This window comes from Trachinotus anak, unplaced genomic scaffold, assembly GCF_046630095.1.
Source record: "Trachinotus anak isolate AG129_WGS33_773 ecotype Australia unplaced genomic scaffold, CSIRO_AGI_Tana_v1 ptg000031l, whole genome shotgun sequence".
NCBI lineage: Eukaryota > Metazoa > Chordata > Actinopteri > Carangiformes > Carangidae > Trachinotus > Trachinotus anak.
Window position 1 is genome coordinate 6,634,638 of NW_027273882.1, and position 17,343 is coordinate 6,651,980.

At 43.7% G+C, this 17,343-nt stretch overlaps 1 protein-coding gene across 3 annotated transcripts; it reads right to left on the minus strand.

Annotated features, from left to right (window-relative positions):
- Positions 1–1,077: 1,077 nt before the first annotated feature.
- Positions 1,078–9,830, minus strand: klf11a (Kruppel like factor 11a). 3 transcript variants are annotated; one of them, XM_071467447.1, is made up of 5 exons: positions 9,637–9,777; positions 6,312–6,366; positions 4,916–5,137; positions 3,849–4,755; positions 1,078–3,308 (listed from the first exon to the last, which is right to left on the minus strand). In XM_071467447.1, exons 3-5 carry the CDS (start codon positions 5,126–5,128, stop codon positions 3,013–3,015), a joined length of 1,416 nt encoding a protein of 471 aa, XP_071323548.1. In that variant the 5' UTR covers positions 5,129–5,137; positions 6,312–6,366; positions 9,637–9,777; the 3' UTR covers positions 1,078–3,012. The 3 variants fall into 3 exon arrangements, with proteins under 3 accessions (XP_071323548.1, XP_071323549.1, XP_071323547.1); XM_071467448.1 differs by lacking the exon at positions 6,312–6,366 and having other exon boundaries at positions 9,499–9,830; XM_071467446.1 differs by lacking the exon at positions 6,312–6,366 and having other exon boundaries at positions 9,637–9,800.
- Positions 9,831–17,343: the final 7,513 nt, after the last annotated feature.

A 17,343-nucleotide genomic window follows, 5' to 3' on the forward strand; every position in this document is an offset into this window, starting at 1 on the left:
ACGTGCGCGTTTACATAAAGAGGCCTGGAGAACTGAGTCAACCCGGTTCCCGTAGACACAGCAGCGTCAACCGCCTTCTGTTTGACGGTCATCGTACATTTCTGACCTGAATCCACAGCTGCTGAGCGCAAACAACACGGAAAACGACGAGTTTTTAAAGAACTTTTGGTTTTCTCACGGTCAAACTTCACCTCTCCGTTTGAGTCCAGTGAAAATCATAAACACGTAAAAACTTAAACCTTGTCAGACTTTTCAGGGGCCAGTCTGGAAAGTTGTGACTGGGACACATTAGAAATCTAGTAAAAATGTGTTACTCACATTTAAATCACTGGTAACCTAATTATAAGTGTTTGTTCAGGTAATTAAATGAAAATAAACTATTTTAAATGTAAGTAATGTCAATAAATAGCTGTTTGAAATGTGCCACTGGACACACATGTAAAAGGCCCCAAGCCATGTGAGCTGTTCGTCACATGTTAATCCCCTTTGCATACAACTGCAGAAACAGACTGAAAGACTCCACAAAACGAGTCCAAAACATGTGCAGTTTGTGTTGGTTTATTGTCTCTGGAGTTCATGAAAAAACCCAGCCTCACGAGAAATCACTGGAGAGAATCAACATACAGACTGAAGTAGAAGTCAGTGTTTCTGGGTCAGTTCTGCCCAGTTGAACTACTTTTTACAGGTTGAAATAAATTTGGGTGAGTTATAATTATTTGGGCTACTTTTTAAAACCTAGAAATGCTGGTTGTAGCCTAAACAAAATGGATATGTGTGATATATATGTGTACTAGTTTGGTCTTACCACGAACAGCGTTCTCTCCTTTAAAGGAACGGTTTAGTATTCTGTGAAATTTGCCTTTTGCTTTGTCCCAAATCAGTTGAGAAGTTCCATGTGTGTGTTAAGTAGACAGCATAGTTTTTTATGATCAACTGAGAAATCAAATCAGCCAGAATTAGCCTAGCAAAGATGCTAATTTTTCATGTTAGCAATGTTAAAATGCACTAAAATATAAAACAAAATGTGACTTGACAAAATGTAGAACAGTGAAAAAGGACAAAGAAACCAACACATACTTTCATGGTAAATGTTTTATTATAAAAGCCATATTCTTCACCATCGCTTACAGGCAAATGTTCAGAAATGGGATTATTCCGATAAAAGCCGTTATTATTAAGAATAACATTTAATAACATGAGGTATTTTCTTACTGGCTACACTATGGGCCAAATCAAGCTATCAAAAACAGCATTTTTTTCCTCAACAAATGTTTATTAAATAATAATAATATTGTGTAAAGCAAAGATAGTAGGTAGTATCACAGTGAGGAATACTGTCCACTGACATTTTTAAAATATCAATAACTCGTACTGTCAATAAATGCAGATTGGAATACACATAACATTCATATAGATATCAATATATTTACAATATTTACAGTAACAAACAAATAAACAGAAGTAGGCTAACAATAGAAGCACAATACAGAGGCTTTGGCAAAAAATAAAAAGAGTGCATACATTTTGCTAAACTTGACATATACACATGAAGTAAACATGATTATACACGGAGAGAGAGTACAAAAACAAGCAAGATTAAAAAAATCCAGTGCAATGTCAGGTTTTTGTTGGTTTCTGTCCGTGGATGAATAGCAGCCTGTCGCCTTCGTGTCCTCCTCCTCCTCATCTTCCTCCTTGTGGGTTTATGGTTGGTGGGAATGAAATGTCCTGAGCGGGGCGGGAAACTTGCTCTGTCCTCTGCTGGCTGCTCCGGCTACGTCGACATGAATTTAACTCAGAATATCTTGATTTTAACTGCATTACAGCAACACTCAGAATATTTCAGATGTTAATCTTCATCATTTGAGTGACTGCAGCATGAACACACCTGAACGTCCTGTCTCACCTCAAAGTGTCTGGATGTAGTTGACCAGTGAGCTAACCTTTAACGCGCTAGCCAGCCGTGAACTTGTATCTGCTTTTCAGTCAGAACGACCGTTTACTCCCCTCCGACGTTTTCTTTTCAAGATCGTTCATTCATTCATTAAGTTACTAAGGAGATAAAAAGGTTTTTGCTAGTTTTTGTTAGCTTGGTTCATAACAGGACAATAAGTGTCCAGTTTAGCAAAAGCTGTGCTCGTATCAATGGTGGAAAGCATCATAGTCCAATAACTGAAGTGTTGTAGAATTTGGTTTTCTGGAGTGTATAGCTGCAACGATTGGTTGATTAAATGCCGAGTCAATCAACAGAGAATTAATTAGTAACTATTCTGATAATCAAGTCAGTGTCATTTCTTAAGCAAAAATGCCAAAGGTTTGCTGTTTTTAGCTTCCAAAATGTGAGGATATGATGCTCTCTTTGCCACATGAGAGTAAACTGAGCATCTTTGGATTTTTGGACTGTTGTTCTGACAAAACAAGACATTTTAAGACGTCACATTGGTCTGTGGTAAATATTATCAGAAATTTTTCTCTATTTTCTGGCCCTTTATAGAGAAAACAACAGAATAAATAGCATCAGATTCATTGTTAGTTCCAAACCTACTGGAGTGTAAAGAATAGTTCAGCCTAAACGGGGTGCTGGTGTGTCTGCAGACTGTTCGACTCGTGAATGACAGAAATAACCGGTCTGGCCAGAGCTAGTGCAACAGGTGATTAGCTTGAAAAACAAATCAAGTACTGAGGAAACAGATAACTGGTTCAGGTTCCATGGCAAGGTAACCAATTCAACATGAGACTTAAGACAGTCACCTTAACCGGTTTTCAGATAATCAGAGTTTACCATGTTTTAACGACCCTGTTCTGAGGCCTTCACATAAACACAGCCAGGGCGCAGTAGCTGTCTTCACCGTGTTCACCAGCCAAATGTGATTAGAGAGTAAAAAAGATCGTCCTGATGTGGCTGGTGGAGCTGACTGAAACAACCAGTCAGTTTAACCCTTAAATGTCCGGTCGCTCCCCCTGCCCCTCCCGGGGTCCTGAGTTAGCCCTGTGGGCTCCTGACAGAGTCTGTTAGTTGGCCGTGGGAACGAGCACACCAACAGGAAGCGCGGGGCCTCTGTTTTGGCCCTTGGTAAGGGCCACTTTATTGAGATCTCCAGTTTCGGTGGGCCACGAGGATGACCTCTTGGTGGTCATGTGCCTTCGGGCATGTTTGGTCAAGTGGTCGCTGCGCATGAAGCGCCGGTCACACACGTTGCAGACAAACTTCTTCTCACCGGTGTGTGTTCGGCGGTGGCGGGAAAGCTCATCAGAGCGGGCAAACTTTTTGTCGCAGCCCTCCCAGTGACAGCTGAACGGCTTTTCACCTGCAGAGGAAGAAAGGAGGATGGACTGTTAACACACAGGGTGATTCTTCACCAACAAAACCACGCTATCACAAAATAATAAGAGATAATAATGTTACCTTGATGCTATGGGTTTTTGTGATTTAGATACTTAGTAAATTTTCTTCTTAAGTAAGAATCATCAGCTCTTCAATCAAAAATGTGTCATGCAAACAGAAGCCAAGTGGTCAGGTGCATCTTTTGGCAGTACCCTCAACTAAATTAATGACTCATCAGCCTCAGCTGAACTTTACTGGGTTTTTAGAGCAAATACTGATGTATCCACAGTATTTTGGAGTTAAATAAACTGAAAACAGACTCAGAGCCATTAGCCTGTAGTTTGTTAGTCTTAATAAATGGTTAATTCAGCTCGGAAGGAAGGGAATAACACTCAACCCATGAAGAAACAACAACAACATCAATAAAATCCAGCAGATCTGGAGGCACATGGTTTCAGACAGAACATTCCTGCGATCCAGAGTGATCTTGGATGGCAGAGCGGGGAGCTCCTCCTCCTCCTACCTGTGTGTGTGCGCAGGTGAGCCTTCAGGTGTGAGCTCTTGAAATACGTCTTCTTGCAGCCGGGGAAGTTGCAGACATAATTTCGTCTGCGGGAGAAGTCGGCCTGCGAGGCGCCGCTGCTCGCTCCTGACGGCATGTAAACTGGAGCCGGAGCCAGGGGGAGCAGCTTGGTGTTGCCCAGGGTCATGACAGTCTGCGGGCCCTGCGGGGGCTGGGAAACAGGTGGCTGGGGGACCACGAACATCACGGTCCCCTGCGGCACAGCAGAGCCCACCAGCAGAGGCTGGGCAAAGCTGGAAGAAGACTGGGGCAGGATGGGCTTGGGCCCCCCCTGAGTCTGCACCTGAACCGGAGCCTGGACAAAGGCGGAGATCATCCCCGTCCGGCCGCTCACTGGGAACACTTGGCAGAGGACAGGAGAGGGGGAGACTGGGGAGGAAGACACTTGGGAGCAGTGAGGAGAAGACGTCAAGGAGGGAGGCGAGGGTGGGCTATCGAGAGACTGAGGAGGTCCGTCCTTCTCCTCTGTAAGCGTCTCTGGAGGCCCCGGCTGAGGCGGCGCTGAGGTCTCTGTTGGGTGGGGGGAGGAAAGCAGAGGTGGAGGAGGAGGAATGCTGAGGCTGTCGGCAGTGTGGCGGATGACACTGGTGGCCATGGCTCTGCCAGGCGGAGCCACACAGGACGACTCTGTCTGAGGCGGAAGTGCTGAGGTGTCTGACGTGAAGGGGGAGGAGGAGGGGGACGGTAGGGGGAGGCCGGAGGGGGAGTCACTAAGGAGGGTGGAGCCAACACTGAGGCCCAGGCGGGGAAAGACTGGTGTGGAGGCGGGGCTCATAGCGGAGGTGGTGGTGAGGACAGCGGTGGTGGAGGCTTCTGCGAAGCTCGGACTGTGAGGTGGAGTCATACACTGAAGGAGATAACGACAAAATATCATGAATACATATTCAGCTACTGAAGATGTTTTAATGTGAGAGGGTTTATTTTATGTTCAACAGCCACATGTATTCTTTCCTTTTCCTGTTTTTAACCCTATTGTAGATTTATCAAACGTCTCGGCCTCTTCTTACCAGTGAGGACAGAGCAATCAGGTCTTTGGGTGTGTCCCCTCCCTCTGGGTGGAGCTGGATGGAGTCACAGGAGTCGGAAGTGGGGGTCAATGGGCGGGGTTTGTGTGACCTTTGACCCCAGAAGCTCATGCTGACGAGCGCCTCGGCGGCCTCCAGGTCATGGTACTCAACACACGGCTTCAGCTCCATGGTTGCTGCTGACTGGCTGTCCATACGGTCAACCTGAGGCAGATCGGGAGGGCAAAGGATGCTTAAAATGATTTAAATCTTTTTTTAATCACTCAAATATGACAAAAATCAGAACCAAATCAATCAATGAAATCAATAAAATTGTCCACCTTTTGTCAAGTTATTTTTTTAGGTACAGTCTTTGCTGGATCAAACACAGCTACAACAGCGTTCATTATTATTCTTTACAACCACAAGAAAAGGACATTTTGGCACCATTTTGCTTCCACCGAACTCATGGAAATCTTGAGTAACAATCTATTTCAATTATATTGTAGTAATTATCAGAATGAGAATTCAAAACAAACAGAAATCAGTGAGCAGAACTGAAATCAAGATCAGTACAATCATCAAAACCAAAGTTTAGCCACATTATTTTCCATGTTTTTCAGTTCAGTCTGCAGATCAGACACGACTACAGCAATATTCTCAATATTCTCTAGAATCACAAGGAGAGGACATTTTGGCACAATCTTGCCCCCACAGCACAGCAGGTTTTAGGGTGGGGAGAAGTTTCCAAAAATAAAAAAAGCCGTAAACGTTCAGTTTGGTAAAATACATAAATTCATCTGCTGTGGTTGCTCAGAGAAAGGAAACAGGGTTTTCGCCATGTTGACTCCATGATCTCAGTTTAAGAGGGGTCAGGTTGCAGGGTTTATTTGATTACAGAGGTGGGGTCAGAAATGTATGATGGTTTTAAAATGTTTCAAAGATCTGTATGCTGAAATAGTCCATACGCCAGCTCGCCACTGACACAACGATCATGAAGGACGTTCACTGTATTTGCACATTTTGACACAACAACCTGACAAACAAACTGAACAAGTGCTTCTATCTCTTTCACAGCAGCTTAGAAATAGAAGTTGGGATCCCAGAAGCTGTGTGAGTTGCCTCATGATTCTGTCCAACATGAAAATGTCCTACTCTATATATATACATATTTTTTTAATTCTTCAAAGAATTTCTGAGTTCTTTTTTAAATTCCTCTGTGTGTTTTGATTCATCAGCCATCAAGATGGTGGTTTTTCACAGTAACTTTAAATATCAGCTGGGATCCCACATGTGTTTCTGCTGAGGTCTCTAGTGCTGCTCTATAAGCTTTAAATCTACTGTAAAAATTAAAATTCAATTGGATTTGACAGTTCACATGATGAACAACTGTCCTCACCTTTTCACAGCAGCATTAAACATGAACTGGGCTCCCAGGTGAGGGACTGTTACTTCTGTAATGAAAATGTCTTAATATTATTCTCAGTGACAGTTTTAAAAAATTTTTTTTATTCTTTTGTGTCCAGAAAATGAAATGTGTCTGACTTGACAGCGAACTCTTTAAAGCTGCAGCACAGACGCAAAACGTTTACTCAACTGTCCACTGCTGCTGGTGACATTTACTGTAACGTCCTGACAAAGACAACCATGAGTTTACAGCTGTGTCTGAAATCGCTCCTTATTTACTTCATATTACACTATATTTACTGTCAAATTCCACTGAATGTTTCCACTGTATAGTTCCATTGATCCATTTGGGATCCCAACATATTTAATTTCATGCATGTCAGTTTGGGGACTATATGCTATAAACCAGTTTTACTGGCTTGTCCAGAGGATCTCGCTTCTTTCCGGTTTGTCGTCCTCTAAGAAAGATGCCAGAGACCCTGAAACCCTGTTTTTGACCAGGTAACACTCTGAACCACTTCGTTCACAGAGAGCACAGCTGCTCTTCTCTTTAAAACAAATTTTAACTTCTACCAACTATGCAGAAATGACCAACGGCATTCTGCAAACAGCCAATCAAATGCATTGAGCTTAAACTGAATAATGACACCTAACAGCAGCTGAGGCTCTTTTATTATATTCATTTCTAAGTTGCTCAGTGCCACTAAACCCACTTTTTTTTTTTTGGCTGCCAGCAGGTGGAGCTTTGCCCCAGATGACCCATCGCCTGTAAAGGAGCAGTGAAAGAGTGAACAGGGGAGTGATTTCAGACACAGCTCTTCTTCTTCTTCTTCTTTCCCTTTTCTTTTTTCTTTAGGAACTGAAGTGCACACCACCCATCTAATTACCAATGATGTCATTCGTTTTCCCACTTCCACCCGTCTCCCTGAGCCATAAAACAATGTAAGAAAAACAAAGAAAATCAAATTATAATAATAAAATCGGGTTATTGTTCACCAAAGGCAGCAGAGATATATAAAAAAAAAAAAAAAAAGAACACAAATGGTGTAATAAATGAAAATAAAAACACAAATGTGGGTGGGAGGTGATCGGGGCACAAAGGGCTCCTGGGTGCTTGGCTAAGTTGCCTGGCATCTGGTGACTGCTCAGCTGCACGTACAGGAAGGGTGGAGGGAGAGAGCAAGCGAGGGGCGAGAGACCTTGGTATATAGATACAGAGAGAGAGAGAGAGAGAGAGAGAGAGAGAGAGAGGGGCCCCACTGCAGCGGGTGCACCCATCATTTCGCTCAGGCTGAGGAGGAACCTCCCCTGTACCCAGAATAGATGACGGGAGGTGGCGTGCCAGATATTACACCCCCCCCCCCCCATGGAAAAAGCCCCGCCCCCTACTCCTCCCACATTAACATGCACTGACTCGCCCCATGAGAGAGAGATAGAGAGAGAGAGGAAGCTCCCCACAGGAAGTATAGTTGGAAAAAACAAAGTCAATCTGTTGCAACAAACACACACACACACAAACACACACACACACACAGACTATGACGCTCCGGTGCTGCAATTTCCCACGCAAAACATCACACAAACACATCACACAGCAGCACATAATGAGATTAGGGCAACAACACACAATGCAAAGCGAAACACATATTCACAATCACTTGTAACAGGAACGAATGTGTGTTTAATTGCTCAGATAAATAGTGTCATCATTCAGCGCCTGACTCTTACTGACAGCCAGCGACACATGAATTAGCTCAGGAAGGATTTATTGATTGAACCTGACTCTCTCGTCATATTGTCCTGTCTTCATTTTTGTGAGTTTGGCTCTGGTTGTTGACATTTTCTCACGTTCATATGTGGTCTTGTCGTGTTTCCTCTGCTGTCTCTTTGTTGTGCTCAGCTGCGGTTTTTGGGTGCAACCTTTAGGAGCAAACTGATCCTGAATCTGATCAACTGAGCAGTCAATAAACAGAGAATCTATCAATTCTGAGACCGACATTTGAATTTTGATTGACAGATATTCAACGAGCAACAATTTTGGTGGTTGACTGGTCATTTAAACCATTTTTACAGCATGGTTATAGCTTCTCAACTGTGAATATCTGCTCATTTTCTGACTTTTATATGATAGTTGACTGAATTTATTTTGGTTTTGGACTGATGTTCAGACAAAAACGTGCAATATGAAAACATTTACTAGGGCTCTGGAAAACTGGGACAGGCATTTATCACATTTTCTGTCGTTTTATAGACCATTAATTGGCAGATTAATGATAATAAGAATAATCAATATGAAGGCACTGCTTCTTACAGCTGTTTTTATGGTTCATATCATTTTACATTTGATATTTCTCTTTTGTTTGACTGTTGATTGGATTAATTACCACAACTAAAGACTGCACCTTGGGCTTTGGCATATTGTGGTTGTCATTTCACAGACTTCACAATTCATTAGTTCACTCAGAGAAATCATCTATGATAGGGCTGCTCAAATCACTCGATTAATCGATTGACAGGAAAGTAATCAACATAATCAAAGTAATCAATCATCATCATCAAACATTTGATGATGTCTTTCATTATAGTGAATGAATATTTTACTTGATGATGACAGTCCTTGCTTTGAGATAATGTTGTGGCCATTTTCACTGCTTTCCAATCCATGAATCGATTAATTAATGCGTTCAAAACAATCGATAATGAAAATAATCGTTAACAGCAATCCTAATCTGCAGAGAGAGAAATCATCAGCTGCAGTTTCATGTTTCTCCATGAACAGATCAGGTGGAGCAGCAACAAAAACACCAGCAGCCTCCTCACTCATCACAGCAACAACAAAGACCAGCAAGTAGAATCTGACTCTACTCATCAACAATAGAAACCAGTCAACCCGGCGGCAGCAGCGGCCACAACAAAGACAAAGTGTCTCCATCAGTGTTTAAACTTTATGATGCACCGCGGTGATGACACGCACACGCACACGCACGCACACACACGCGCACACACACACACACACACACACACACGCACACACACACACACACACACACGCGCGCGCAGGAGGCACTGGGTTCAGTGTGACCTCAGATAAACCAGGCGACAGAATAAGACAAATGTACCGCCGGTGCCGGTGCCGGTGCCGGTGCCGGTGCCGGTGCCGGTGCCGGTGCCGGTGCCACCTGCAGCCGCCGCGGAGCACCTGTCTCCGACCAGCGGCTGCTGCTCCGCGAGAACTTTACCGGAGCGGCCGCCGGGCAGCGGCTCCACCGGCGCCACCGGCTCCACCGGCGGGTCCAGGGGGCGAGCGGCGGACTCACCTGGCGGCAGCGCTCCGCCGTGAAGCTGAGCATCGGGAGGAGGAAGAGTCTCGGTTCAAAATACAGGCAGGAGCCGCGGCGGGACTGCGAGCCGTCGGTAGCGGGCTGCGCCTCTGCCAGCGGACTGGCTTCAGCTGAGCGGAGCCAAAAAAAGAGAAAAACCCGAGGGAAAAAAACACAGAAACAAAACTCAGAGCGGTCTGGCGGGTGGTAACACGCAGCCAATCACAGGCAAAGGTGTAGCGGGCCGCGGCCAATCACAGGCGAGGCGGTGCGTGATCGCTACGTGGCCGCGACGCCATTGGCCCGGGGCGGGGTGCGTGGCTGTCGGGGGGCGTGGCCGGGGAGTCAGCGGTGTCACAGTAAACCCGCTGAACCCGGCAGCGCGCGCAAACTGGGGGAAAGGTTGGGAACAGACAGGCGCGAGACCCGCGGGGACGCGCGCGGGAGGCATGTAGCGACAAAAACTACTGGTTGAAAAAAAAAAACAATGTTAAAAAATAATAATAATATATAAATAAATATGAATTACTGATAAAATAATAAATACGCAAAATGAGGTCATGGTTTGTTTAAGGCGGCTCATAAACACAATGTTGTTGTTTTGTTTTGAAAGGACAAAAAGCTTGAACGTGCAGCATTAGAGGCGCACAGAACCTGCTGAGCTCTTATTTATATAGACATAAACTGAATTATGTTGATGTTTACATCTGTAATACATTTCAACTTTTTTATTGTGGTAATACTAAATATAGGATATTAATAAAAAAACATGTTGACAACTTGAAACCCACGTTTTTATAAGCTGTATCACAAACAAATCCCTGTGGATGCTTTTCTTTTTTAAATCTTTGTTTATGTTCTGTTGGGTTTTTAGATAAGATAAGATAAGGTCGCCTTCATTAGTCCCACAGTGGGGAAATTCACAGTGTTACAGCAGCAGAGTGGCACTGCAGAGAACTGGAAAGCTGCAAGAAACTGCAATAACAAATATTTAGGAAGATAAATATTAACAGTACAATAATATACAAAATATATAGATATAAAAGATTACACATTTACAACAGCAGGAGCAGCGTTTGTGGGATATTGTGCCTTGTCCTGAAGAAACTCTGTTTTTGTATAGTTGCAAGTTACAAATTGAACTTTGACTTGAATTTTAAAAAGCTTACATCATGTTGGAATATCACTCAAAATGTAAGATAAAGCTCTGAATAAATACACATTTGTCATAAAAATGTTTGTATGGTCATAATCAAACTAATTTCTAATCGTGGACATAATGAAAGATATTAATAGAGAAACATGTTTGTTGTTTTTCTTCTGTCTTTGAATGAATTTGTGACAGGTTATACACTCAGTATCTGATCAAGAAATGATTTTTCCCCCCTTTATCTGCCTGTGTAAACAGCTTATATTCTACTGTTGAGACAGAAGTGAGACTCATGTAAAATGTAGATGTAAACACAAGTGTGTGGAGGAGGAGGTGGGAGGGGTGTGTGAACTACAGTAGCAGATTATAAACAACATGCATGCCGTTCGACCATTACACAGACAGACGCTGCAGCTCGGAAACAATATGAGCTCCAGCTGAACAGGCCAGCAGTGACGACACACAGGCTGAACTGACCGACTTAGATGAGACTTGAATATGCAAACATGCATGAAAAACTGTGAATTATTGTTTTGTCTGCCGGTTTGCTTCAGTGCCAACTCTGCAGACAGATTCCTGCAGCAGACTAAGAGACAAGGCTGCAGCTCTGTCTGAAGGAAGAAAAACATGAAAAAGAAACTAAACAAGTCCTCCTCCTGCTTGTCTTTACATAGAGGGAATGTGGAACCGGCTGCAGCAGAGGAAAGAGGAGTTTTTCTTTTTTCTTTTGGGGCTGCAATCCCCTTCACGTGTCTGCATCAACTCAGACATGTGCATGTTAAATACTGTTAAAGGAAGAAAACAAAGACAGAAATGAAGACTCATAAAGAATCAAGGAGACACATTTGGGAACAAAGAGGAGAGACAAAAGCTCAGACCCTGCAGCTCTGGAGGCCCTCAACATATTTTCTTATTGTCTTCTTCCTGTACCATTTTCCTCTCTGCTCTCTCGTGAGTCCAACACCCCCCCCCCTCCTCCTCCCTCCCCCCATCCTCCTCCTCACCCCCTCCCCACTGGGCCGATGAACCCGGGGACTCCTATGCGTCGAGGTTGTAAACAGCCTCTCCAATAAAGAATTCCAGGGCGGGGCTAGAAGGCAGCCAGAGTACCCCCCCCACCCCACCACCCTTCTCTTCCTCCCCCACCACACACTCCACTCATGCACACCGGCCCGGCACCGGCTCCTTTGTTGTGGCTGCATATTAACCCTTTACGCTGCTGCAGGAGGCTGGAGGTTGAGCCATGCTGCCAGCACCACCACCACCACCATCATCATCATGACATGAACAAACACTGGAGGGGAGGAGGGGGGAGGACGGAAGGTGGAGGTGATGGTCGGCTGTGGTGATACGTCATCCTGTCTGAGGCAGAGGCAGACAAAGGGCTTGTTTTATTCCCTGTTGTTTCCCACCGTTTGTGATGCTGATGCTTCATCTATCAGTGTTTGATTGGCAGCAGAAACCTCTGCACGCAGCCAACCTCAGATCACCTGCTCGCCAGAACACCTTGTGGCGGCGGCGGCCTGGCTCACCCTGCAGCTCACACGCAGAACCAGATAAACATTTTCATTATTCAAAGTGAATTAGCTCAACATGCTACTGCTGTTATAAGTGTCTGCAGAGAGAGAGGTGAGCTCAGTACTGTAAACTCAGCACAGACATAGACTCAGAGAGAAGAGAGAAAAACTGGGACAAAAGCAGGATCTGGCAGCAGGCAGGGGTGACGTGAGTTCATTTTCATTTTCAAGTTCAGCGAGGTTGTGAAATAAAAAAAGGAAAAAGAAAAACACACAGGCAGGCGGTCCGTCCGTCAGTCCATAAAAAACGGTTTCTAGGCAGAAAACACTCCCAGACTTTGTGCAGGAGGAAATCAGAAGCAGAGACGGCGAAGCTCGACTCAACCAGCTGTTTGTGGGATGAAGTCAAAGCAAAGAACCCGCAATAGACTCTGCACACAAACTAAACTCCCGGAGGAAGGTGGTGCACTGCAATGTCAGGAAACAAAAACACACTGACACCTGATTTTGGACACTTCTCTGTCACATTTCCCATTCCTCCCCTTCTCTAAAGTTATAGCTGAACTCATTACTGCACCCATTTCTCCCCAACTTACTGTTGATGTTGAGTCTAAACAGCAGTGAACTGGGAGGAAATTGGGGATTTGGGGCATTACAATATAATGCAGTCAGTGGATTCACTTGCAGGTTTGAAGAAAATCTGAATGAAGAATTCAAATTTGCTCAAACTTAGACACATGAATATGCAGAATTTTTCCATTTGGGTTTTTTTTAAACAGTCTCATCACTGAACACAGAAACTCACGACTCTCCAGCACAACATAACAACCCTATGGGTTTTTGTCTGTCTTGTGTTTTCAGTTTTCTACACACCATCATCTTTAGTTTCCACCTGTCAGTAGTGGCTCATGTGACAGAATTTTAAGATCAGCGATTGGATGTTTTTTGCCTAAATGCACTTTGGGAGTCGTAGTTTACATCTCTCCCTGTGCGCACACGTGTGTACCCTTGAGTTTTTATCAAAGAACCAGATATTTAGTCATGCAGCTGTTGATCATTTGGAGGAACGCAGAAGGTCCACTCCTCTGTTCAGCCTTTCAATTCATCCAAAACAAACCGGTGTAAAAGAATGACCGACGTCTTTCAGAGTCATTTGTATTTTCTCACCTCTTAACCTTACAGGCTGCATTAATGGCTCGTGTCTTTGTCCAAGAAAAAAAGTGGTGCGATATGAGGTGATAATTGACTGGCTGTTGCCATGGAAATGGTGGAGCGGTGTGAAGCCTGGTTGGTTATTACCTGCAGACCTGAGCTGGGCTGACAGGACTGCACCAACAGAGTAGAAGACAATAGAAAACGCAGTGGAACAGTCTTGATTTCTGAGGTCTAATTGGACAGTTTTACAAAGTGAGGACATTTTGTGAATGAGAGGACATATGAAAGTTTTAGAAACTGTTGATATTTTGGAAAAGTAATGGTAATTTGGAACATTAGGACATTTTTTAAAAGCGAGTTTAGATTTTTAGAAAGTGAGAAGATTTTGGAAGATGAAGACATTTTTGGAAAGTTTGGATATTTGTGAAGACTTTCCTTGAATGTAAAGACACTGATATGAAAGTGACGACATTCATGGAAAGGGACCTTTCAGGAAAGTCGTGACATCTTGGGACATTCCTGAAAAGTGTGGATCTGTAAAATGTCTGGAAAGTGTTTGTAAATTTTAGAAAGTCAGGACAGTTTTGTGGAAAGTGAGGACACACTGAAGACATTTTCTCTGGCCCTCAGTTTATTCTAACCTCATAAAACCAAGTCTAAAGCCTCAAAAAGCCCACAGTCAGGTTATGGTTAGGGGCTAGGGTCCCCACATGTACACAACTACAAACGTGTGTGTGGAGGTTTGTGCTGCTGCTCGTCATCCACCAGTCTGGATAAAAGCTTCACTTAAATCACCACACAATGTAAATACGCCTGAAAGTGTGTGGTGTGTTTCTCTGTGTGAGGCTGCGAACCTCCACGGCAGCAGATGTGCACGTTACTGCAGGGTCAAAGGTCATTCCTCCTTCAAGACTTCCAAGAATCAGACCTCTAGGAACTACAACCCCCAGCACACATGCGCTCACATTACTCACGTTCAGACTTAGCTGTCATTTGAAACCTTATCTGTTTTTAAAAGACCAAACTGTTGAATTTAAATATCTTAATGTTTATTCCATCCAAAGTCCCCGTGTGTGCACGTGAAAGTCCATTACTGTCCTAGAAACCACGTCCACTGACAAAACAAAGGCTGTGTTGAATCATCCTACATGTTTTTTTAGTGTGTAGTCATTTTAAACCTAGTTAAGCTAGTTTCACACACCAGTTAATTTGTAACAGAGCGTGAAGCGTTAGTACTGTTGATGAATACTGTATAACTGAGCCCCATCCTGCCTGTTCTCATCAGTTTAGTTGAGTGGAGTTTAGTCCTTTTTGTCTCTTTTGTCCCTGACTAAAGAGGCAGACAGTAGTTCCTGTGTTTAGTTTCTAAGTTTAGGGAAATGTTCATAGGTTTAGTTCTGAGTTTCATGTCTGAGTTTAGTCTCTGAGTTTAGTTCCTGGGACTGTTTTTTTAAAAAGTCAGCGCTTGATCGGGGCAGCAGATGTGATTTCCCTCCAAAGCAAACAGGAACGACCTCACCGACCAGGGACACACCCACACTGAGTATGTATGTATGTGAAGGGGGAGTGAGGGGGGTGTCCAGGGTGGGTGGGGTCACTAGAATGTAGGTCACACTCCATCCGGGACCAGGCGGGTGGTGGAGCGAGTTCACCGCTGCTAAACACAGACAGTTACACAAAGTTTTTCTGATTCTTTTCCGTCTACAGTGGAGATAAAAACACCCAGAGACAGAGTCCAGATAATGTTTCTGCACCGATGATGTTGATCCTCATCAGTGGTCTTTGCACTAAGAATGTGGGACTCACTGGGTCCATGCGTACACTACATACACGTGACTCTGAAACTGTTTACATGTTCTACTACTTTACATTCTCTACATCTGACTGCTGGAGTTACTTTCCAGAGTCACATGTTATATTTAACTGGAGATAAACTTGGCTACTGCTGTAAACTCCTCTCTTCAGTCCACCTGGTTTCTGCAGCCTGATCCATCCTGACAGTCTCCTGCAGACATGTGCAGACATCCAGCATTCACTGTGTCCAAGAGGAACGTCAGATCATAAACTGTCCACCTCCATGAGGGGAAGAGTTCCTCTGCGGGCCTGAGGGATGGGGAGTAAGGTGGATGGAGGCGTGACTCCGTCCTGGGATGAGCTGTAAACCAGTCTATGCCTGGGAGAGAACAGAGAAACACCACGTCCTCCCAGACAGTTACAAACTGTTCTGGATTCAGCCTCACCCGCCACCTTTTCTCACCTTAAAATAGTCTTTTACAGATTTTGTGTTATGTTTCTAGGTTGAGAACTTAAAACGTGTAAAATGGGCTGTAAATCCACAGAGGTTTGGTGGTGGTGACAGTGACGCTGCTCTGACTGTGTGAAGAGTTTTGATAAAGTGAACTAAGTCAAGAGAAATGTTACTTAGCTGCTGCAAAACACTCATCTGTGCAGATGACTTCAGTGAGAGGGATGATGGGAGTTGTTTTGCTGAGTCCAGACCAGCAGTCAAACGTCAACACTTCCTGCATGGCTCTGCCTTCATTCCCTGTCGACAACTCATGTGTCATGAAAAAAATAAAAGTCCCTTTCTACTGATTCATCCAAAACCTCACACAGAGTTTATGAGCAACATGTTCCAGTCTGCACAGGCACACTGTAAAAACTGCAGAGCATGTTTCAGGCTTAAAGGTCCCATATTTTACGCTTTTATTTGAAGTTTTAATATTCATAACAAGATATATTTGTGGTTTTTTAACACCAAAAACCATTTAACCATTTTTTGTAGTAAGAAGAGAGGCTCTGAGCCTCTGATTGGCTGACTGTTTTCTGAGTGATCCAATAAAAATATAGCAGATTTCCGGTGAACACTCGGGGAAACCAAATCCTGCAAGGTCGGACACTGTTTGGGGTGACTGTTTTGTTATGACATCACAAAGTTGCAGAAGTCCTGACGGCTGGTTTTAAGGCTCAGTTTCTGAATACAGGCTGTGTGCATTTCTCTGTGGACTGAGGCTTTGATACTTTCACAGTATTAATATAGAACCTAGACCTGCTTTATAATCACAAACACACTGACATCTACCTCCAGACTGTGTGGAGCTTTAAATTATCACTTTCAGAACTAATAATCATAAGTTCAATTGACAAATGTTTGAGGAATCATTTAAGTTATTTAGAAACATTGTCAGCTCATTTGCACACACTTCCCAGCATGCATTGCAATAAGGTTAAAATTCCCCAGAAATTCCTCTTGGTTATGTGTTGGTCTTCTCTCACTCTCTGATTAAAGTAAAACAGCCACGATGAAGACCAGTCTCTGCGTCAGACAGCTCCTGCAACAATATCGTGTTAAGCACTTGAGTTATACAGAAGAACAATGTTCTCGGATTTAATCTAAGAACAGTGCAGCAAAACAAGGGGTGAAGATAAGACTTACATTAATAAGTAACACAGCACTCAGATCTGAGTCATTTTAACTTTGATAACTTTAAATCAAAGTGTAAACTTAAAATGTTACTCCTTTTTTCTTTTTCTTTTTTTTTTTTTTTTTACAGTGCAATAAATGCTTTAAACAAGTCGTAGAGACAACTAATTTATTTCTCCTTTCCCCTAAAATCCCAAGATGTTCCTCTCCTGTTCCCCATAGTCTTGTTTTCTTCCACTAAACCAGCAGGAGCCAGTCAGTGTTTTATTGGGACCTGATTCATTTCAGTGTAAATCACAAATGAGATGCCACATGTTAGTCAGTCAGAGCTGAGAGGGTGAAGTTCATGTTAAATCCTGAACTCCATCACCTCCACCTGCAGCCGACACGTGACCAGAGGAAACCTGAACCTGAGGAGGTGGGTTTGGCCTCCAGCAGGCAGCAGCAGGCGCCAGTCA

Excerpts from the sequence above, each read along its gene's own strand:
- klf11a (XM_071467448.1), bottom strand. The coding sequence starts at position 9,669 with ATGCTCAGCTTCACGGCGGAGCGCTGCCGCCAGGTGAGTCCGCCGCTC. Across the intron at positions 5,138-9,498 it reads GTGCTCCGCGGCGGCTGCAG|GTTGACCGTATGGACAGCCA; the intron begins GTGGCACCGGCA and ends GATCTGCCTCAG. Across the intron at positions 3,309-3,848 it reads TCACCTGCGCACACACACAG|GTGAAAAGCCGTTCAGCTGT; the intron begins GTAGGAGGAGGA and ends CTTCCTCTGCAG.